Raw genomic sequence first — 22563 nt, 5'->3', positions numbered from 1 at the left:
GCAGGGCCCGCCTGTTCTGAGCAGTACAGTTCCCAAACCAGGCAAAAATATTGCCTGTCAGGATGCTCTCCACTGCTCCACAGTAGAAGGACTTGAGGATCCTCACAAGACCCTGATTTTCTTCAGCTGCCTGAGGTGGTTAAGACGCTGCCTTACCTTTCGCACTAGAGTGTCTGTGTGTGTAGTCCACATTAAATCCTCCATGATGTGGACTCCAAGATACTTGAAGCTGCTCACCCTGTCGAAAGAAGCCCCTTTGATCACCGACGGTGTGTGCGATCTCAGTTGTAATCCTCTCTTAAAGTCCACAATCAGCTCCTGGGTTTTGTTGAGGTTCAGGAGGAGGCTGTTGTCCTGGCACCAGAGTGACAGGTCAGTCACCGCCTCACGGTAGGCCTTCTCATCTTATCATCAGCAAACTTGATGATGGTGTTGGAGCTGGACCTGGCCACACAGTCATGTGTGTACAGGGAGTACAATAGGGGGCTGAGGACGCATCCCTGCGGGGGATCATGTGTTCAGGGTGAGGGAGCTGGATATGTGCCTCCCACCCTCACCACCGGGGGCTGGGCTGACAGGAAGTCCAGGATCCAGGCGCACAGCGGAGTGCTCAGTCCTCGCTCCCGCAGCTTGACAGCCAGTCTGGTGGAGACTGTGGTATTGAAAGCTAAACTATAGTCGATGAACAGCAATCTCACTTAGCCCCCCTTCCAACCATCCAGGTGCGTGAGCGCGGTGTGCAGTAGCTGGGAGACCGGATTGTCCGTGGATCTGGTCGGCCGCTAGGCAAACTGCAGTGGGTCCAAGTTACGGGGGAGGGAGGCGCAGGTGTAATCCTTAATCAGCCTCTCAAAGCACTTCATGACCACCGAGGTGAGGGCCACCGGATGGTGATCATTCAGGCAGGCTGGAGAGGCGATCTTCGGAACAGGAATGACAGTGGACCTCTTATAGCAGGACAGGATCACTGACTTGGCCAGGGAGGCGCTCTAGGTTCAAGGTGCTTGACCCACTCAAGGGCCCAGGAGAAAATTGGTCAAGTGGCTGGGTTACCAGAAACTTCAAAGGAAACATTTCTGCCTGATATTTAAAGGCCTCACTGCAGGATTTTACTCCACTGGTGAATGTATTGGGCACATTGTCACATCTTGAAAATATTTAAGTACACTTTTCACCTGCGTTTCATAAAGGTTGCACATCACTTGACATGATGTCAAGGTTCCTTATCAGCGTTTTGGTGACAAACATATTCAGAATGGATGGTAGTAAAATAAATTAGTTATCTTCATTTTGAGTGTGGTCATATTACATTTGCAGCAGGAGAAAGACTATTTGGAGCTGATCTTCAATGCTACATGAACATGACTCAATGGCGACCGCCCGGCACTTTGGTCCTCGGACAAACTTCAATTGTGGGTTTTTGCAGTGCACTTGCAGACTAGTCGATAACATTTAGCGCTTGAAGGCGACTGCTTATTCATTGTTTAATCAATTATATGTCAAACTCATGAATATATATGAATACATAATAGATTTGTGAATGCCATTTGATTCATAAATGTATTTACTTATTTAACTTTGAAATGATTACTGACAATTGCTCACTGTACTAGCTTATAATAATTAAATCATGATAATAATGATTCTTAATCAAAAGAAAAGCCCTACATAGGGCTTTTATTTTGAAAACAAGGACACTATCACGCATTCCGTTGACGTTGGAGCTTGGAAAAATCCAGCCTCTTACTAGGAAAAGTGCAACTGAACGGCCATTTCAGTCGGAATTTCGTAGCAAATCACTCCGACCCAAGTGTCCCGGGAAAACACACCTGATTACCGGAAGTTCCCTTTGTGTGGTTTTGTGATCAACAAACAATTTAAATTACTCATTACCCTTAGCTCCTGTGCGGATGCTTGTAGTCAAAGTTACCAGCTTGCTGAATAAACATATAGTTACTCTGGCTTCATGTTTACCAAGAACAGAGGCGATGGAATATATTTTGAGCTTGGAAGCACAATTTTACGAGTGTTATGGAATGCAACATTAGTCGGAACTTACCTGTATTACCTGTTTTAAAAAACACTAGATCGTTCTTGACTGTCATGTTCAACCTTTAAAAGATCTCCTGACTGCAGCATATTAATATCCTTTTCTGGACCTAAAGGGTAAGGTCAAGCTAACATTATAAATATTATTTATGCATAAAATGCATATTAACTTTTCATACGTCGATGCAGAGTTACTCCTGTGTTTCTTTTCTTGTAAAAATTCAGATTCGATTTCACAATCCAGCGCCAAAGGAAATAACCACGGTGAAGGCAGCTTCCAAGTCAATTTAATGCTGAATCGAGCAGACGATTCACAGCGTCTGTTTAATGGTGCATTCAAATTCCGCTGAATTTTAAACTTTTTTGGTACTTATAGTAATCAAACTGCTGTACTTATAACTGTCAAACCTGGACTAGATTTTAATAAAAATCCTATATTACATTTATAACACAGTTTGTGTTCACATTTGTGGAAGTATTATTGTATTTTGGAAAACCAGAACAAGGTGGATTTGACTGTATTTTTTCCACCCTGGCTACAAAAAAAACAGGTATATTTTAAAAAAATTCTGTTTTTGGAAAATACAGTAAAATACACTTTATTCTTATTTTAACGAATAGAATAATACTTTCACAAATCAAACACTGTGATAAATGCAAGATGGGCTTCTTATTATAATCTAGTCCAGGTTTGACAGCTATAAATACAGTAGTTTGACTACTCTAGACATGGGTTTGAGGTGGTCTGCGTGGACAAAAATGTCTAAAACTTCCAAGGAGTTTGAAAGCACCGTTAAAACAGATGCTGGAAATAGGCTGCTCGATTCGGCGTCATCAAGAAATAATCAATAATCTATCGATCATCTTACGTTTACGGACAGCCAGCTCAATCCGTCAGCGCCCTCTGACCCAGTACCCCCATGCCCTGGTGGAACTTGTATTCCTCAGGTGATGTTTAGGACTGGCTTCAGGTGCATCGTGGCCAATTTTGTCCTCGGCCAAAGAAGCATGTCTCAAAGCAGTCTTGCTGGGCAGATTGCCATAGTTACCGCCTCTACAGATGGGTAAGACATAGTTTGTTGTTAAAATGAGCCTCTCATCTCAATGTCTGTTCAAACACTTGTTTTGAGTTGATGCTGCCAATGCTCAGTCCTAGTTTATGTGCATGCTGTTCACCCATTAACTTTGGTGAACAGCATGTACATATGCCTTTGTTTTGGGTCAATCAATTATAATTATTTGAAGACATGTTTCCTGTCTTTTGCGTCAAAAGAAATAAAACCCAGAGGAAAAGGTGAGACGTTGAGTCAGGGCACGTACCTGTAAGACAAATCCCCCTTTTCACTTCCTATCACTATACCTTACTGTAGCCTTGTATTGCCCCGATACTGTATCTGATAGTGGTACATTCCTGTCACGCAGATTTGGTTCAATTCCTTAAGCGACAGAATTTAATTCTGTTCCAAAATTGTCTTAATCTTTGGTGTTTGATATAGTCTCGCCTTCTCCTCAGAATCGGTCTGGCCACAGCTCAGGCCCTTGGCCAGAGAGGAGCCCATGTGGTGGTGAGCAGCCGGCATCAAGCCAACGTGGACAGAGCTGTGGCACTTTTGCAGAGCGGGAACATAGACGTGACCGGCACCACCTGTAATGTCGGAAAGAGTGAAGACAGAGAAAAGCTGGTCCAAAAGGTGAGCCTTCATTTGGTTGGCCTTTTGTTGTCGGCTCTACTTGGGTCGACGATGCCATAGCGTGAGAGCGTTTCTTTGTCATTGCAGACCGTGGAGCGTTTCGGGGGCGTGGATATCCTGGTCTCCAATGCAGCAGTCAACCCTTTCTTTGGAAACATCATGGACTCCACAGAAGCTGTCTGGGATAAGGTACATAAAGACCCAAGCCCTGATACTGTGGGCGGGAGTATTGCCTTTTCTACAGTATTTATAATGTATTAAATGTACTACGTTTTTCACGTTGACCTTGTGTAGTGGAAATTCTATCAACAAGTGAATTGGGCGATGCCAATATATGAAGGATCAATGGATAACTGCTCCTTCTTTCATCTATGCCTCTAGATCCTGGACGTTAATGTGAAATCAGCGTTTCTACTGACCAAGCTGGTGGTGCCACACATGCAGAAGAGAGGGTGAGAGATGAAAGGAGACTTGATTCGAATATTTTCTAAACACCATATTGAGCTTTCTTACTGTAGCTTCCTCTCTTGTGTTTTAGAGGGGGAAGTGTGGTGTTTGTGTCCTCTGTGACTGGTTACCAACCAGTGCAGGTACAACTGAATGGAACTATTCAAATCTAAAGAAATATCAAATTGTTCTTTTAGGCAGTAGCCACAAATTTGCACACACTGCAAAATGTTGTTTTTACAGTTAACCAGTGAAGTTTTTTTGTCATCTTTCAATGGTTTGCGCTTGGTTGTATTATCTTACACAACTCAGCTCGGTTTGTCTTCAACTTGCCTGAATGTCTTGAAAGTCATACAGTTTCTTCCCTCCTAGACCCTTGGTCCCTACAGTGTGAGTAAGACAGCTTTGCTGGGGTTGACCAAGGCACTGGCCCCAGAGCTGGCTCAGAGCAACATAAGGGTCAACTGTGTGGCCCCTGGAGTTATCAAGACCCAATTCAGCATGCCCGTGAGTAGACTCGTACACACCTCAACAGTGTATTCTACAGGATTTGTCCAATGCTTAACGATATTTGGCACACATTTCTTCATATGGCTGCATCATTTGTAAGCCCTGGTTTTTGCAATTTCATCACTGGAAGTTTACTTTTATAATTTAAATATCCCCAGTTATGGAAAAATAAGGACATCATTGAAGAGTTTAAGAAGAAGCTTTGTATCAAAAGGTACAGTACACTTACATTATTTACCCAATAGAATTGGAGCAAATGCATTTGAATGACATGGAAGCATGTACTGATGATATCTGTGTTCGTGTTTAGAATCGGGGAACCTGAAGAGATTGCCGGGGTGATTGCTTTCTTGTGTTCCAAGGAGGCTTCCTACATCACGGGGGAGACCATCACAGCTACCGGCGGGATGAGCTGTAGACTCTAACTGGCTGGAAGTCGATGTTCAGCATGTGCGTTTCATGTATTCACACACAAATTACAGCACTTTCAAGTATTTCAAGAAATAATGGACATGAATGTATACCATTTGTAATCCTAAAGGGCTGACTCATATTCAGGTATACCAAGATTGATCACTTGCCCTGCAATTAAAAAGATATATGAAAAAATATATTGATATTCATAATAAATCTACAGGGATATTTCATTTGGGTTGAAGAATTCATTCTTAAACTGTTGCTTATGTGGAAGAAATGGTTGCCTCCTGATTGATGGTTGGAATTTGAAATGCTTGGCCGGTAATTTTGTAGTGTGAATAAATCAGACACATTTTCATGTTAAAAGGTGCTGACTATCCTTTTGTAAAATTTTATTTGAAAAAAAAATTTCATATTGTTGATAAACAACAAAATAAATTCAGTTGAGTATATTTATTCATTGTTTATTTAGTACAATATTTTTATACAATACCAGAAAGTACATGAAACAAGATTCACTTAATCCCCTAATCTTCTTGTGTAGCTCAAGAGCATTGTCCCCAAGCTTTGTCGTACATTGTAAAGATTAGAATTGATTAGTGTGATGAATCAGTAACAAATGATCACTTTTAAATTTAAAAACATTTCAGATGCACACAAAAAGACCCCACGACAATGTAAAGTACAGCAAGCAATGACATTTTGTGATATTTTTTCAAGCAGGCTTCACCTACCAGTCTTCCATTTCATTGTATTATTCCATAATGAGCTTAGGATAGATAACTTTAATATTCCTTCATTAAAAGCACTTCAACGTTGAGGCAGATGGAACCATCTCTAGTTGGCCACAGCTTTGTGTTTCTAGGGACAAGCCATCGTGAGGACCATTCATCCTGACCTGCATAAACGTGCGGCACTCTGGAGAGCATCTTCCTCCATTATCTGTGTCCATTAACGGGAGAGAGCAGATTTCGCCTCTCCATCCAAGGCTTCCAAAATTCCCGCAGGGTAGGCACGTAGGTGTCATGTTTGGTCCTGTAGTAGGGCTTTCCAAACAGCTGATGGAGACAGAGGTTTTAGCTCAGGAAGGAAGAACAAGGTCCAAATAACCAGACCTAAGAATAGACTGCAGCTTGCGTCACATTGGCCAAAGTAGACTTTTTGTGATCACACGGCAGGCTAGCGAGGTTGATTATGAGGTCAATTCGCTGTGTCAAACGAGTCGACACCGATTTATCACCTAAACCTCCTAAAAGAATGGAGGGAGGGGGCATCCGTGGCTCTGGTCACGCCGGTCATTGAGCGGGATGAGTTTGGGCCGGGGGTTAAAAAAGCCACAGATCGCACCGCGACCCTGTTAAGTGACCATCTCTCTCCGTCCCAGAGGGCGGACGTAGCTGCACTTCAGTGTCGCTTCTCTGATGTTTTCTCCTCTCTGCCAGGCCTCACTCCCTCATACACCACCATGTGGAGACGACACCGGGAGTGAATGTGCACTCTCGGCCATATCACCTGCCCGAACACAAACGCAAGATCATGCAGGCGGAATTAGAGGCCATGCTGGACATGGGCATAATAGAGGAGTCCACAAGTGACTGGTCCAGTCCCATCTTGCTGGTGGGTAAGCCCGATGGGTCAGTCGGGTTCTGTGTGGACTACTGAAGGGGGAACGTAGTGTCCAAGTTCGACGCCTACCCGGGTCGATATATTTCTTGACTGGTTCGGTACATCTTGTTTTTTCACGACACTGGATTTAACCAAGGGCTACTGGCAGATTCCCTTGTCTGAGGAGTCCAGGGGAAAATCTGCGCTCTCCACGCCTTTTGGCTTATGCCACTTTTGCACACTTCCATTCAGGTTGTTCAGTGCCCCAGCCACCTTTCAGAGACTCATGTACCGCATTCTGCGTCCGCATGTAGCATATGCTGCAGTCTACCTAGATGACATTATTATTCACAGCGACACCTGGGAGCGGCATATGCAGCATGTGGGCGCTGTGCTGTAGTCCCTGAGGCAGGCTGGGTTCACCGCCAACCCAATGAAGTGTGCCATGGGACAGTGGGAGGTACGGTATCTGGGGTACCACTTGGACAAAGGCCTGGTCTGAACCCAGCTTGATAAAACCATTGCAGTCACAAACAGACCAAGACCCAAGACTAATAAGGAGGTGAGGCAGTTCTTGGGGCTGGCCGGCTACTATTGGAGGTTTGGTGCGGGCTCTGATTGGGAGTTTTCTTCATATTTGTTTGTCTTACAGAGGAGATTGGCGCACAGACTCGTGAGCAGCCCAGGAGCAGAACGCCATTCCTCCTGTCCCCGAGAGGACTATTATCCCCAATTATTATAATAAATACTCAGTTATGTATATAATTGTGGCCTGCATGCTGGAGATTGAAATTAACAATAAAACTCTCGCCATGTCTGCACACCACAACCAGAAAGACTCCACCTCCCTCCCTAAACCCTTACCTGTGGGAAGGGTTTAGTGACCCCCACAAATTCATTCCAACGCTTTTTGTAAGACCTGAAATGAATCATTAACAATCTCATTATAAGGAAGATAGCATGACAACACTGGACAAGGAGTTTGGATAAAATGAGACACAAAAAGACCCCACGAGAATGTAAAGTACAGCAAGCAAAAAAGACATTTTGTGACATATTAACAAGCAGGCTTCACCTACCAGTCTTCCTTTCCTTTGTATCATTCCATAATGAGCTTAGGACAGATAATTTTAATATTCCTTCATTAAAAGCACTTCAACGTTGAGGCAGATGGAACCATCTCTAGTTGGCCACAGCTTTGTGTTTCTAGGGACAAGCCATTGTGAGGACTGTTCATCCTGACCTGCATACACGTGCGGCACTCTGGAGAGCATCTTCCTCCATTATCTGTGTCCGTTACCGGGAGAGAGCAGATTCCGCCTCGCCATCCAAAATTGGTTTGGTCCTGTAGTAGCGCTTTCCAAACAGCTGACGGAGACATAGGTTTTAGCTCAGGGAGGAAGAACAAGGTCCAACTAACCAGACCTAAGAATAGACTGCAGCTTGAGTCACATTGGCTAAATTAGACCTTCAACAAACTTAGAAGGAAAACCACGTTTATACACACTCTCACTTCATCTTCGGAATCTCCTACAAAGTCCTCATTGTCCGTAAGCAGTGAACTCTAAACATGGGAGTTAAACACATGAGCCGTTTCAGTTAGAGGACCAGGCGTGGACAGAGCTGATTGTAGCCTCAGCAGTGGTAATGTTTGTTCGGGTTGATCACCTGGGATTGCTCAAGAACTGGTTTTACCTGGTACAACGGGACAGATTCTGTTTAATAGGAGCAATATGAAAGGAGTCAAAATAGGGATTACAGTTCTATTCTTCAGTACAAATGAAATGACTAAAACAATCGCTGGGTCTAGCAGGTGGCAGTGATGCTACTATACCCACATTACTTGAGTCATTTCTGTGATTGTTGTGAACTTTCAATTCAACTTCTAGATTCAAGATTTCAAGCTTCAACAGGTTTATTTGTCAAATATATATACATATACATATACAAAAAGGTAATACAGAGTGGGGGTACAAAATAAAAGTAAAGGGAATAGACTTATGTATATGGGATAGGCTATTTGTATATACAGATATGTGCAGTAAAGTGCATATGAATAAAGTGTGTGTGGAAATATACAGTACAATATATAACAGTACAACACAACAATACAGTAACACCGAACAGAACAGCAATACAGTGCAGTATGCAGTAAGCCAGTACAGTAATACAGTATGCAGTACAGACAGTCCTTATTGCTTGCGGGAAGAAACTCCCGTCTCAGTTTCTCTGTTGTCACTGCGTAACTGTGGAGGTGCTTGCCCGACCGCAGCAGCTGGAACAATCCGTTGTTGGGGTGATGAGGATCCTTCATGATCCTGCGGGCTCTGCTACTACACCTCCTGGTGTATAAGTCCTGCAAGGAGGGGAGGGTTGTTCCAGTGGTACGTTGAACTGAACGCACCACCCTCTGCAGGGCCCGCCTGTTCTGAGCAGTACAGTTCCCAAACCAGGCAAAAATATTGCCTGTCAGGATGCTCTCCACTGCTCCAGAGTAGAAGGACTTGAGGATCCTCACAAGACCCTGATTTTCTTCAGCTACCTGAGGTGGTTAAGACGCTGCCTTACCTTTCGCACTAGAGTGTCTGTGTGTGTAGTCCACATTAAATCCTCTGTGATGTGGACTCCAAGATACTTGAAGCTGCTCACCCTGTCAACAGAAGCCCCTTTGATCACCGACAGTGTGTGTGATCTCAGTTGTAATCCTCTCCTCAAGTCCACAATCAGCTCCTGGGTTTTGTTGAGGTTCAGGAGGAGGCTGTTGTCCTGGCACCAGAGTGACAGGTCAGTCACCGCCTCACGGTAGGCCTTCTCATCGTGTCATCAGCAAACTTGATGATGGTGTTGGAGCTGGACCTGGCCACACAGTCATGTGTGTACAGGGAGTACAGTAGGGGGCTGAGGACGCATCCCTGCGGGGGATCATGTTTTCAGGGTGAGGGAGCTGGATATGTGCCTCCCACCCTAACCACCGGGGGCTGGGCTGACAGGAAGTCCAGGATCCAGGCGCACAGCGGAGTGCTCAGTCCTAGCTCCCGCAGCTTGACAGCCAGTCTGGTGGAGACTGTGGTATTGAAAGCTAAACTATAGTTGATGAACAGCAATCTCACCTAGCCCCCCTTCCAACCATCCAGGTGCGTGAGCGCGGTGTGCAGTAGCTGGGAGACCGGATTGTCCGTGGATCTGGTCGGCCGCAAGGCAAACTGCAGTGGGTCCAAGTTACGGGGGAGGGAGGCGCAGGTGTAATCCTTAATCAGCCTCTCAAAGCACTTCATGACCACCGAGGTGAGGGCCACCGGATGGTGATCATTCAGGCAGGCTGGAGAGGCGATCTTCGGAACAGGAATGACAGTGGACCTCTTATAGCAGGACAGGATCACTGACTTGGCCAGGGAGGCGCTCTAGGTTCAAGGTGCTTGACCCACTCAAGGGCCCAGGAGAAAATTGGTCAAGTGGCTGGGTTACCAGAAACTTCAAAGGAAACATTTCTGCCTGATATTTAAAGGCCTCACTGCAGGATTTTACTCCACTGGTGAATGTATTGGGCACATTGTCACATCTTGAAAATATTTAAGTACACTTTTCACCTGCGTTTCATAAAGGTTGCACATCACTTGACATGATGTCAAGGTTCCTTATCAGCGTTTTGGTGACAAACATATTCAGAATGGATGGTAGTAAAATAAATTAGTTATCTTCATTTTGAGTGTGGTCATATTACATTTGCAGCAGGAGAAAGACTATTTGGAGCTGATCTTCAATGCTACATGAACATGACTCAATGGCGACCGCCCGGCACTTTGGTCCTCGGACAAACTTCAATTGTGGGTTTTTGCAGTGCACTTGCAGACTAGTCGATAACATTTAGCGCTTGAAGGCGACTGCTTATTCATTGTTTAATCAATTATATGTCAAACTCATGAATATATATGAATACATAATAGATTTGTGAATGCCATTTGATTCATAAATGTATTTACTTATTTAACTTTGAAATGATTACTGACAATTGCTCACTGTACTAGCTTATAATAATTAAATCATGATAATAATGATTCTTAATCAAAAGAAAAGCCCTACATAGGGCTTTTATTTTGAAAACAAGGACACTATCACGCATTCCGTTGACGTTGGAGCTTGGAAAAATCCAGCCTCTTACTAGGAAAAGTGCAACTGAACGGCCATTTCAGTCGGAATTTCGTAGCAAATCACTCCGACCCAAGTGTCCCGGGAAAACACACCTGATTACCGGAAGTTCCCTTTGTGTGGTTTTGTGATCAACAAACAATTTAAATTACTCATTACCCTTAGCTCCTGTGCGGATGCTTGTAGTCAAAGTTACCAGCTTGCTGAATAAACATATAGTTACTCTGGCTTCATGTTTACCAAGAACAGAGGCGATGGAATATATTTTGAGCTTGGAAGCACAATTTTACGAGTGTTATGGAATGCAACATTAGTCGGAACTTACCTGTATTACCTGTTTTAAAAAACACTAGATCGTTCTTGACTGTCATGTTCAACCTTTAAAAGATCTCCTGACTGCAGCATATTAATATCCTTTTCTGGACCTAAAGGGTAAGGTCAAGCTAACATTATAAATATTATTTATGCATAAAATGCATATTAACTTTTCATACGTCGATGCAGAGTTACTCCTGTGTTTCTTTTCTTGTAAAAATTCAGATTCGATTTCACAATCCAGCGCCAAAGGAAATAACCACGGTGAAGGCAGCTTCCAAGTCAATTTAATGATGAATCGAGCAGACGATTCACAGCGTCTGTTTTATGGTGCATTCAAATTCCGCTGAATTTTAAACTTTTTTGGTACTTATAGTAATCAAACTGCTGTACTTATAACTGTCAAACCTGGACTAGATTTTAATAAAAATCCTATATTACATTTATAACACAGTTTGTGTTCACATTTGTGGAAGTATTATTGTATTTTGGAAAACCAGAACAAGGTGGATTTGACTGTATTTTTTCCACCCTGGCTACAAAAAAAACAGGTATATTTTAAAAAAATTCTGTTTTTGGAAAATACAGTAAAATACACTTTATTCTTATTTTAACGAATAGAATAATACTTTCACAAATCAAACACTGTGATAAATGCAAGATGGGCTTCTTATTATAATCTAGTCCAGGTTTGACAGCTATAAATACAGTAGTTTGACTACTCTAGACATGGGTTTGAGGTGGTCTGCGTGGACAAAAATGTCTAAAACTTCCAAGGAGTTTGAAAGCACCGTTAAAACAGATGCTGGAAATAGGCTGCTCGATTCGGCGTCGTAAAGAAATAATCAATAATCTATCGATCATCTTACGTTTACGGACAGCCAGCTCAATCCGTCAGCGCCCTCTGACCCCGTTCCCCCATGCCCTGGTGGAACTTGTATTCCTCAGGTGATGTTTAGGACTGGCTTCAGGTGAATCGTGGCCAATTTTGTCCTCGGCCAAAGAAGCATGTCTCAAAGCAGTCTTGCTGGGCAGATTGCCATAGTTACCGCCTCTACAGATGGGTAAGACATAGAGTTTGTTGTTAAAATGATCCTCTCATCTCAATGTCTGTTCAAACACTTGTTTTGAGTTGATGCTGCCAATGCTCAGTCCTAGTTTATGTGCATGCTGTTCACCCATTAACTTTGGTGAACAGCATGTACATATGCCTTTGTTTTGGGTCAATCAATTATAATTATTTGAAGACATGTTTCCTGTGTTTTGCGTCAAAAGAAATAAAACCCAGAGGAAAAGGTGAGACGTTGAGTAAGGGCACGTACCTGTAAGACAAATCCCCCTTTTCACTTCCTATCACTATACCTTACTGTAGCCTGGTATTGCCCTGATACTGTATCTGATAGTGGTACATTCCTGTCACGCAGATTTGGTTCAATTCCTTAAGCGACAGAATTTAATTCTGTTCCAAAATTGTCTTAATCTTTGGTGTTTAATATAGTCTCACCTTCTCCTCAGAATCGGTCTGGCCACAGCTCAGGCCCTTGGCCAGAGAGGAGCCCATGTGGTGGTGAGCAGCCGGCATCAAGCCAACGTGGAGAGAGCTGTGGCACTTTTGCAGAGCGGGAACATAGACGTGACCGGCACCACCTGTAATGTCGGAAAGAGTGAAGACAGAGAAAAGCTGGTTCAAAAGGTGAGCCTTCATTTGGTTGGCCTTTTGTTGTCGGCTCTACTTGGGTCGACGATGCCATAGCGTGAGAGCGTTTCTTTGTCATTGCAGACCGTGGAGCGTTTCGGGGGCGTGGATATCCTGGTCTCCAATGCAGCAGTCAACCCTTTCTTTGGAAACATCATGGACTCCACAGAAGCTGTCTGGGATAAGGTACAAAAAGACCCAAGCCCTGATACTGTGGGCGGGAGCATTGCCTTTTCTACAGTATTTAAAATGTATTAAATGTACTTCGTTTTTCACGTTGACCTTGTGTAGTGGAAATTCTATCAACAAGTGAATTGGGCGATGCCAATATATGAAGGATCAATGGATAACTGCTCCTTCTTTCATCTATGCCTCTAGATCCTGGATGTTAATGTGAAATCAGCGTTTCTACTGACCAAGCTGGTGGTGCCACACATGCAGAAGAGAGGGTGAGAGAAGAAAGGAGACTTGATTAGAATATTTTCTAAACACCATATTGAGGTTTCTTACTGTAGCTTCCTCTCTTGTGTTTTAGAGGGGGAAGTGTGGTGTTTGTGTCCTCTGTGGCTGGGTACCAACCAGTGCAGGTACAACTGAATGGAACTATTCAAATCTAAAGAAATATCAAATTGTTCTTTTAGGCAGTAGCCACAAATTTGCACACACTGCAAAAGGTTGTTTTTACAGTTAACCAGTGAAGTTTTTTTGTCATCTTTCAATGGTTTGCGCTTGGTTGTATTATCTTACACAACTCAGCTCGGTTTGTCTTCAACTTGCCTGAATGTCTTGAAAGTCATACAGTTTCTTGCCTCCTAGGTCCTTGGTCCCTACAGTGTGAGTAAGACAGCTTTGCTGGGGTTGACCAAGGCACTGGCCCCAGAGCTGGCTCAGAGCAACATAAGGGTCAACTGTGTGGCCCCTGGAGTTATCAAGACCAAATTCAGCATGCCCGTGAGTAGACTCGTACACACCTCAACAATGTATTCTACAAGATTTGTCCACTGCTTAACGATATTTGGCACACATTTCTTCATATGGCTGCATCATTTGTAAGCCCTGGTTTTTGCAATTTCATCACTGGAAGTTTACTGTTGCAACTTATATATCCCCAGATATGCCAAAATGAGGACCCTGTTGAAGAGTTTAAGAAGCAGCTTTGTATCAAAAGGTACAGTACACTAACATTATTTACCCAATAGAACTGGAGCAAATGCATTTGAATGACATGGAAGCATGTACTGATGATATCTGTGTTCGTGTTTAGAATCGGGGAACCTGAAGAGATTGCCGGGGTGATTGCTTTCTTGTGTTCCAAGGAGGCTTCCTACATCACGGGGGAGACCATCACAGCTACCGGCGGGATGAGCTGTAGACTCTAACTGGCTGGAAGTCGATGTTCAGCATGTGCGTTTCATGTATTCACAAAGAAATTACAGAAATAATGGATCTGAATGTATACCATTTGTAATCCTAAGGGGCTGACTCATATTCAGGCATACCAAGATTGATCGATCACTTGCCATCCAATTTAAAAAATAAATATAGATATTCATAATTAATATACAGGAATATTTGATTTGGGTTTAAGAATTCATTCCAATGCTTTTTGTAAATCCTGAAACTAACCATTGACAATCTCATTATAATGAAGATAGCATGACAACACTGGACAGCAAGTTTGGATAAAATGAGACACAAAAAGACCCCACGACAATGTAAAGTACAGCAAGCTACAAAGACATTGTGATATATTTACAAGCAGGCTTCACCTACCAGTCTTGCATTCCATTGTATTATTCCATAATGAGCTTAGGATAGATAACTTTAATATTCCTTCATTAAAAGCACTTCAACGTTGAGGCAGATGGAACCATCTCTAGTTGGCCACAGCTTTGTGTTTTTAGGGACAAGCCATCGTGAGGACCATTCATCCTGACCTGCATACACGCGCGGCACTCTGGAGAGCATCTTCCTCCATTATCTGTGTCCGTTACCGGGAGAGCACAATCCGCCTCGCCATCCAAGGCTTTCAAAAATTGGTTTGGTCCTGTAGTAGCGCTTTCCACACAGGTGACGGAGACATAGGTTTTAAGAACAAGGTCCAACTAACCAGACCTAAGAATAGACTGCAGCTTGAGTCACATTGGTCAAAGTAGACCTTCAACAAACTAAGGAAAACCATGTTTATACACACAAATTTCTGTGATTGTTGTGAACTTTCAATACCACTTCTCAATTCGAGGTTCCAAGATTCAAGAGGTTTATTTGTCACATACATATACATACGTTCATACATATATGCAATGAAATGTCATTGCAATGCACCCGGAGATCATGCACAATAGATACTTAACCAAACATAATAGCTAACCTTATTCTTTCCTGGCTAACTAACTGAAACTAACTGATTCCTAAAACGTAATGCAGTTAGTGAATAGAATATAAATAAAATAAAAATAAAATAAGACTCAAAAATGTAATACAGAGTGGGGGTACAAAATAGAAGTAAAGGGAATAGAGTTATGTATATGGGATAGGCTATTTGTATATACAGATATGTGCAGTACAGTGCATGTGAATAAAGTGTCCATAGAGATATACAGTACAGTATACAACAGTACGACACAGCAATACAGTAACACCGAACAGAACAGCAATACAGCGCAGTATGCAGTAACCCAGTACAATAACACAGTATGCAGTATAGTATGCTACATACAGTACAGTAAGGCAGTGGGGCCTGTGTGAGTGTCTCAGTGCTGGCCCCTGGTGAGGTCAGCATTGACAGTACTTATGGCTTGTGGGAAGAAACTCCGTCTCAGTCTCTCTGTTCTTACTGTGTGGCTGTGTGCGTCGTCGGAGTGATGAGGATCCTTCATGATCCTGCGGGCTCTGATACTACTCCTCCTGGTGTTTAAGTCCTTTAGGGAGGAGGGTAGTTCCAGTCGTACGTTGAACCGAACGCACCACCCTCTGCAGGACCCACCTGTCCTGAACAGTACAGTTCCCAAACCAGGCAGCGATCCTGCCTGTCAGGATGCTCTCCACTGCTCCACAGTAGAAGGACTTGAGGATCCTCACGAGACCCTGTATTTCTTCAGCTGCCTGAGGTGGTAAAGACACTGCCTCGCCTTTCTCACCAGAGTGTCTGCGTGTGTAGTCCACATTAAATCCTCCGTGATGTGGACGCCAAGATACTTGAAGCTGCTCACCCTGTCGACGAAAGCCCCTTTGATCACCGACGGTGCGTGCGATCTCAGTTGTAATCCTCTCCTAAAGTCCACAATCAGCTCCTGGGTTTTGTTGAGGTTCAGGAGGAGGCTGTTGTCCTGGCACCAGAGTGACAGGTCAGTCACTGCCTCACGGTAGGCCTTCTCATCGTGTCGTCAGCAAACTTGATGATGGTGTTGGAGCTGGACCTGGCCACACAGTCATGTGTGTACAGGGAGTACAGTAGGGGGCTGAGGACGCAGCCCTGGAGGGATCCTGTGTTCAGGGTGAGGGAGCTGGACATGTGCCTCCCACCCTCACCACCGGGGGCTGGGCTGAGAGGAAGTCCAGGATCCAGGCGCACAGCGGAGTGCTCAGTCCTAGCTCCTGCAGCTTGACAGCCAGTCTGGTGGAGACTGTGGTATTGAAAGCTGAACTATAGTCGATGAACAGCAATCTCACTTAGCCCCCCCTTCCAACCATCCAGGTGCGTGAGCGCGGTGTGCAGTACCTGGGAGACCGCATTGTCCGTGGATCTGGTCGGCCGCAAGGCAAACTGCAGTGGGTCCAAGTTACGGGGGAGGGAGGCGCAGGTGTAATCCTTAATCAGCCTCTCAAAGCACTTCATGACCACCGAGGTGAGGGCCACCGGATGGTGATCATTCAGGCAGGTTGGAGAGGCGATCTTTGGGACAGTAATGACAGTGGACCTCTTATAGCAGGACAGGACCACTGACTTGGCCAGGGAGGCGCTCTGGGTTCAAGGTGCTTGACCCACTCAAGGGCCCAGGAGAAAATTGGTCAAGTGGCTGGGTTACCATTCGTTACAGGACCAGGTTCTCAGATGTCATTTGAACCTAAAGAATTAAAATATAAATGATATGACAAGACTCACAATTAACTATACTTTATTTGCAATTAAATTGTCTGAGAAAGAAACAATGGAGGAAAACCATATGTGGCTTTTAAACAGCATAAAAGTGGGAAATTGTTGTAAATATTGGCAGTTTAGTCACCATTTTGCAGAAACTTCAAAGGAAACATTTCTGCCTGATATTTAAAGGCCTCACTGCAGGATTTTACTCCACTGGTGAATGTATTGGGCACATCGTCACATCTTTAAAATATTGAAGTACACTTTTCACCTGCGTTTCATAAAGGTTGCACATCACTTGACATGATGTCAAGGTTCCTTATCAGCGCTTTGGTGACTAACATTCTGGATGGACGGTCGTAAAATAAAATAGTTACTCTTATTTTGAGTGTGGTCATATTACATATACAGCAGGAGAAAGACGATTTGGAGCTGATCTTCAATGCTGTGGTACAGCATGACTCAATGGCGACCGCCCGGCGCCGCTGCTCTTCTGGTCCTCGGATCAATTGTGGGTTTTTGCAGTGCATCTGCAGACTAGTCGATAACATTTAGCGCTTGAAGGCGACTGCTTATTCATTGTTTTCTCAATTATATGTCAAATTCATAAATACTGTATATCTGAATACATGATAGATTTTCTCATGCTATTTGTTTTATAAATATATTTGCTCGTTCATCTTTTAAATAATTACTGATAATTGCTCCCTGTACTCGCCTATAATAATTAAATCATGATAATAATGATTGTTACAAAGTAAAAGCCTGGGCTTTTATTTTGGAAACAAAGACACTGATGATGCATTCCGTTGACGTTGGAGCTCGGAAACAATCCAGCCTCTTACCCGAGTCTCCCGAGATAACGCACCTGATTACCCGAAGTTCCCTTTGTGTCAATTTGTTAACACGTCTGAATTCGATTTCAACTACTCTTTACCCTCAGCTCCTGTGCGGCTGCTGGTCGAAGTCGCCAGCTCGCCGAGTAAACATCGTTACTCCTGCCGTCTGTGTTCACCACGAACAGAGGCGATGGGATACCTTTCGAGTTCGGACGTGGGGTCGCTGACGCGGATTACAAATGTCCGAGTTTTATGGAATCCAGCGTTGGCCGGAACTTCCCCACTTGCCTGTATCGAATCAAAACACGAGGTCGTTCTTGACTGTCACGTTCAACCTTTAAACGATCTCCCAGCGGCGGCAAAGCAATATCCTTTTCCGGACCTAAAGGGCAAGTCGAGCTAACATCAAGCGCATATTGTTTATACATAATAGTCATTTTAACTTGTCTTGCGTCGATGCAGAGTTACTCCTGTGTTTTATTTCGTGTAACAATTCAGATTCGATTTCACGATCCAGCCCCAAAGGACAGAAGGCAGCTTCCAAGTCAACTTAACGCTGAACCCAGCAGCGGATTCACAGCGTCCGCTACATGGTACATTCAAATTCCTCTGATTTTTTTTTTTTACACTTTATTCTAATTTAGTAGTCAGACTACTGTACTTATAGCTGTCTGAAAGAAATGCAATATTATAATCTAGTCCAGGTTGACAGATATAAGTACGGTAGTTTGACGACTATAATTACAGATCTAGTCATGGTTTTAAGTGGTGTGCGTGTAACAAAAACCCTAAGAACAAAATATAAAAATTTCCATGGAGATTGAATGCGCCATTAAAACAGACGATCTGGAACGGCTGCTCGATTCGGCGTCGTAAAGAAATAATCAGTAATCTATCGATCATCTTACGTTCACGGACAGCCAGCTCAATCCGTCAGCGCCCTCTGACCCCGTTCCCCCATGCCCTGGTGGAACTTGTATTCCTCAGGTGATGTTTAGGACTGGCTTCAGGTGCATCGTGGCCAATTCTGTCCTCGGCCAAAGAAGCATGTCTCAAAGCAGTCTTGCTGGGCAGATTGCCATAGTTACCGCCTCTACAGATGGGTAAGACATAGTTTGTTGTTAAAATGATCCTCTCATCTCAATGTCTGTTCAAACACTTGTTTTGAGTTGATGCTGCCAATGCTCAGTCCTAGTTTATGTGCATGCTGTTCACCCATTAACTTTGGTGAACAGCATGCACATACAGTATGCCTTTGTTTTGGGTCAATCAATTATAATGATTTGAAGACATGTTTCCTGTCTTTTGTGTCAAAATAAATAAAAATCAGAGGAAAAGGTGAGACGTTGAGTCAGGGCACGTACCTGTAAGACAAATCCCCCTTTTCACTTCCTATCACTATACCTTACTGTAGCCTGGTATTGCCCCGATACTGTATCTGATAGTGGTACATTCCTGTCACGCAGATTTGGTTCAATTCCTTAAGCGACAGAATTTCATTCTGTTCCAATGGTGTCTTAATCTTTGGTGTTTAATATAGTCTCGCCTTCTCCTCAGAATCGGTCTGGCCACAGCTCAGGCCCTTGGCCAGAGAGGAGCCCATGTGGTGGTGAGCAGCCGGCATCAAGCCAACGTGGACAGAGCTGTGGCACTTTTGCAGAGCGGGAACATAGACGTGACCGGCACCACCTGTAATGTCGGAAAGAGTGAAGACAGAGAGAAGCTGGTCCAAAAGGTGAGCCTTCATTTGGTTGGCCTTTTGTTGTCGGCTCTACTTGGGTCGACGATGCCATAGCGTGAGAGCGTTTCTTTGTCATTGCAGACCGTGGAGCGTTTCGGGGGCGTGGATATCCTGGTCTCCAATGCAGCAGTCAACCCTTTCTTTGGAAACATCATGGACTCCACAGAAGCTGTCTGGGACAAGGTACAAAAAGATACTGATACTGTGGGCGGGAGTATTGCTTTTTCTAGTTTTTAAAATGTATTAAATGTACTAGGTTTTTCACGTTGACCGTGTGTGGTGGAAATTATATCAATGTGTGAATTGGGCGATGCCAATATATCATATCAGATGATCAATGGATAACTGCTCCTTCTTTCGTCTATGCCTCTAGATCCTGGATGTCAATGTGAAATCAGCGTTTCTACTGACCAAGCTGGTGGTGCCACACATGCAGAAGAGAGGGTGAGAGAAGAAAGGAGACTAGAATATTTTCTAAACGCCACATTGAGCTTTCTTACTGTAGCTTCCTCTCTTGTGTTTTAGAGGAGGAAGTGTGGTGTTTGTGTCCTCTGTGGCTGGGTACCAACCAATGCCGGTAATAAGCTTTTTTTTTTTTTTTTTTTCTCTCCCAGAGAGAGTCTAAAGACAGACATAGTTTGAGGCAGCAGTCACAAATTTGCAACTTGTTTCTTACACACTGCAAAATGTGGTTTTTACAGTTAAAAAGTGAAGTTTTTCAATGGTTTCCGCTCGGTTGTGTTATCTTACACAATTCAGCTCGGTTTGTCTTCAACTTGAGTGAATGTCTTGAAAATCATAGTTTCTTGCCTCCTAGGCCCTTGGTCCCTACAGTGTGAGTAAGACAGCTTTGCTGGGGTTGACCAAGGCACTGGCCCCAGAGCTGGCTCAGAGCAACATAAGGGTCAACTGTGTGGCCCCTGGAGTTATCAAGACCCAATTCAGCACGGCTGTGAGTAGATTTGTACACACCTCAACAATATTTTCTCCAAGACTCTGCCATTGCTAAAATATATTTGGCACACATTTCTTCATATGGCTGCATTATTTGTAAGCCCTGTTTTTTGCAGTTTCATCAATGGAAGTTTACTTTTGTAACATATATTTCCCCAGTTATGGAAAAATGAGAACATCGTTGAAGAGTTTAAGAAGCAGCTTTGTATCAAAAGGTACAGTAAACTTACATTATTTACCCAATAGAACTGGAGCAAATGCATTTGAATGACATGGAAGCATGTACTGATGATATCTGTGTTCGTGTTTAGAATCGGGGAACCTGAAGAGATTGCCGGGGTGATTGCTTTCTTGTGTTCCAAAGAGGCTTCCTACATCACGGGGGAGACCATCACAGCTACCGGCGGGATGAGCTGTAGACTCTAACTGGCTGGAAGTCGATGTTCAGCATGTGCGTTTCATGTATTCACAAAGAAATTACAGAAATAATGGACCTGAATGTATACCATTTGTAATCCTAAAGGGCTGACTCATATCCAGGCAAACCAAGATTGATCGATCACTTGCCGTCCAATTAAATATATATTTTTTTAAATAAATAAATAGATGTAAGTAATATACAGGAATATTTGATTGGGGTTTAAGAAGTCATTCCAACACTTTTTGTCAAACCTAAAACTAACCATTATTGATCTCATTAAAATGAATATACTATGACAACTCTTCTGCCCTCACCACATGCAGACGTACATGGGTATGCAGTGAGCTCAAAGTACCCGGAGACAGGAACTCATTTTGGGAATCCTTAATAGAAGCGGTGTGAAACTGTTGAACAGCACAGAAATATGCAGATGTAAATAACCTGTTAATACATTGCCATAGCTCCTACACTGTATGCGTACACGAATAACATGAATTAACTCACAGACTGTTTTCTCAAGGGCAATGACGAGGCTGACGGAGAAAGATGTTAGTCCGAGTCCTGAGACGTGATTAGATTGACTGCGTGTTTCTGTCTGGCTATCTTATATCGAAGTCCCGATGTCATACTATTATCACAATGCTATGATGTCATAATACAGACTGGAGGGAGTGGAACACTCCCGCCTGGCATCTGTACGATGTCAAAACACCAGGATCCTTGACCTTGGAGGGTCGTGCTTCACAGATCTGCCTTGGACTCACTGGACGCAGAAGAACAACCTCTGAGACAGGCCTAAGGAACAGCTTCGCTGCGCCATCCTCACTTATCTTTACCTTGTTAAGGAAATTCTTCCGCAATGATCGGTGAGGTTAATCTGCCCGCTACAAGAAGACAAAACTGAGAATATCCAAGATTATTTATTCTGCAGAATAAAGAGAAAGATTCAGTACTGCTCCAAAGCAGCGCTGGGATCAATCTGATATCACAGAGAAAGACAGGAGGCTTTATACAGTAGAAACAAGGTGTGGTTTGGGTCAGAGGTCTCAGACGAGTCTGCCTTCCCCCTAACTGTCTTCCTGGCTTCCTGGCTTCCTAGAATGTAAATAACGGGTACTTGCAACCTTGACCTGGCTGAATGGGGGTTGCATGACAATGCACTTCCAGGTGTCCCCCATCTCTATAGAAGGTAAACAGGCCACGTGTGATCTGATTCTTTCATATTAGAATTGACATTGTAGGAGCAAGACATTTCTCTTTACATGAACTCTGGGGTGTTCCTGGGAAGACAGACAAATGTTTTCAAACCCCCTTTTGGAGGTAGAGGCCTTTGTCCTCATTCAAAATAGTTGATCGTAATCATTTTTCCCTCACAACCTCAATCTTCCTCACCTCCCTTTGATGCTGGGAAAAACCCTTTTGACAAGTCCGAGGGTGTTCCCTCGACTCTGGACTTGTAGCTGTTGATGATTGAACAAGTCCCTCTCATTGAACTGGCCTGGAGGTAACGGCCTCCTGGGTAAGCAGAGTAGCCGGAGTGAGTGGTTGGGTGCTATGGGTCTGTGGAAATCAATGTCAAAGGCCTGGCATTTACCATCACTGTGACCTCTGCCATGGATGTGGTAGGGACCTCATAGTTTAGCTTTGC

At 43.7% G+C, this 22563-nt stretch overlaps 2 protein-coding genes across 3 annotated transcripts; both read left to right on the top strand.

The window, feature by feature from the left end:
* The first annotated feature begins 2078 nt into the window (after window positions 1-2078).
* On the top strand, window positions 2079-5478 carry LOC307247182 (dehydrogenase/reductase SDR family member 4-like). 2 transcript variants are annotated; one of them, XM_080023269.1, is made up of 9 exons: window positions 2079-2166; window positions 2998-3113; window positions 3563-3740; window positions 3828-3929; window positions 4122-4192; window positions 4279-4330; window positions 4560-4694; window positions 4856-4911; window positions 5008-5478. In XM_080023269.1, exons 2-9 carry the CDS (start codon window positions 3001-3003, stop codon window positions 5120-5122), a joined length of 822 nt encoding a protein of 273 aa, XP_079879395.1. In that variant the 5' UTR covers window positions 2079-2166; window positions 2998-3000; the 3' UTR covers window positions 5123-5478. The 2 variants fall into 2 exon arrangements, with proteins under 2 accessions (XP_079879395.1, XP_079879396.1); XM_080023270.1 differs by lacking the exon at window positions 4856-4911 and having other exon boundaries at window positions 5060-5478.
* Window positions 5479-12188: 6710 nt separating this feature from the next.
* On the top strand, window positions 12189-22423 carry LOC307247078 (uncharacterized protein; the record flags this gene model as incomplete). Its single annotated transcript, XM_080023143.1, has 18 exons — window positions 12189-12244; window positions 12696-12873; window positions 12961-13062; window positions 13255-13325; window positions 13412-13463; window positions 13693-13827; window positions 13989-14044; window positions 14141-14244; window positions 17904-18013; window positions 18369-18392; window positions 18787-18902; window positions 19357-19534; window positions 19622-19723; window positions 19914-19984; window positions 20066-20117; window positions 20358-20492; window positions 20654-20709; window positions 20806-22423. 18 exons carry the CDS (start codon window positions 12189-12191, stop codon window positions 20918-20920), a joined length of 1713 nt encoding a protein of 570 aa, XP_079879269.1. The 3' UTR covers window positions 20921-22423.
* Window positions 22424-22563: the final 140 nt, after the last annotated feature.

This window comes from Zeus faber, assembly GCF_960531495.2.
Source record: "Zeus faber genome assembly, chromosome: 22".
In the NCBI taxonomy this organism is placed as follows: Eukaryota; Metazoa; Chordata; class Actinopteri; order Zeiformes; family Zeidae; genus Zeus; species Zeus faber.
Note: the sequence above shows the minus strand (reverse complement) of the source record. Positions and strands in the feature narration are given on the sequence as shown.

Bases quoted from the DNA above. Each gene is read 5' to 3' on its own strand.
- LOC307247182 (XM_080023269.1), top strand. From the start codon at position 3,001: ATGTTTAGGACTGGCTTCAGGTGCATCGTGGCCAATTTTGTCCTCGGC. The intron at 3,930-4,121 runs GTACATAAAGAC...CTATGCCTCTAG, and splicing joins CAGAAGCTGTCTGGGATAAG to ATCCTGGACGTTAATGTGAA. The intron at 4,193-4,278 runs GTGAGAGATGAA...CTTGTGTTTTAG, and splicing joins CCACACATGCAGAAGAGAGG to AGGGGGAAGTGTGGTGTTTG.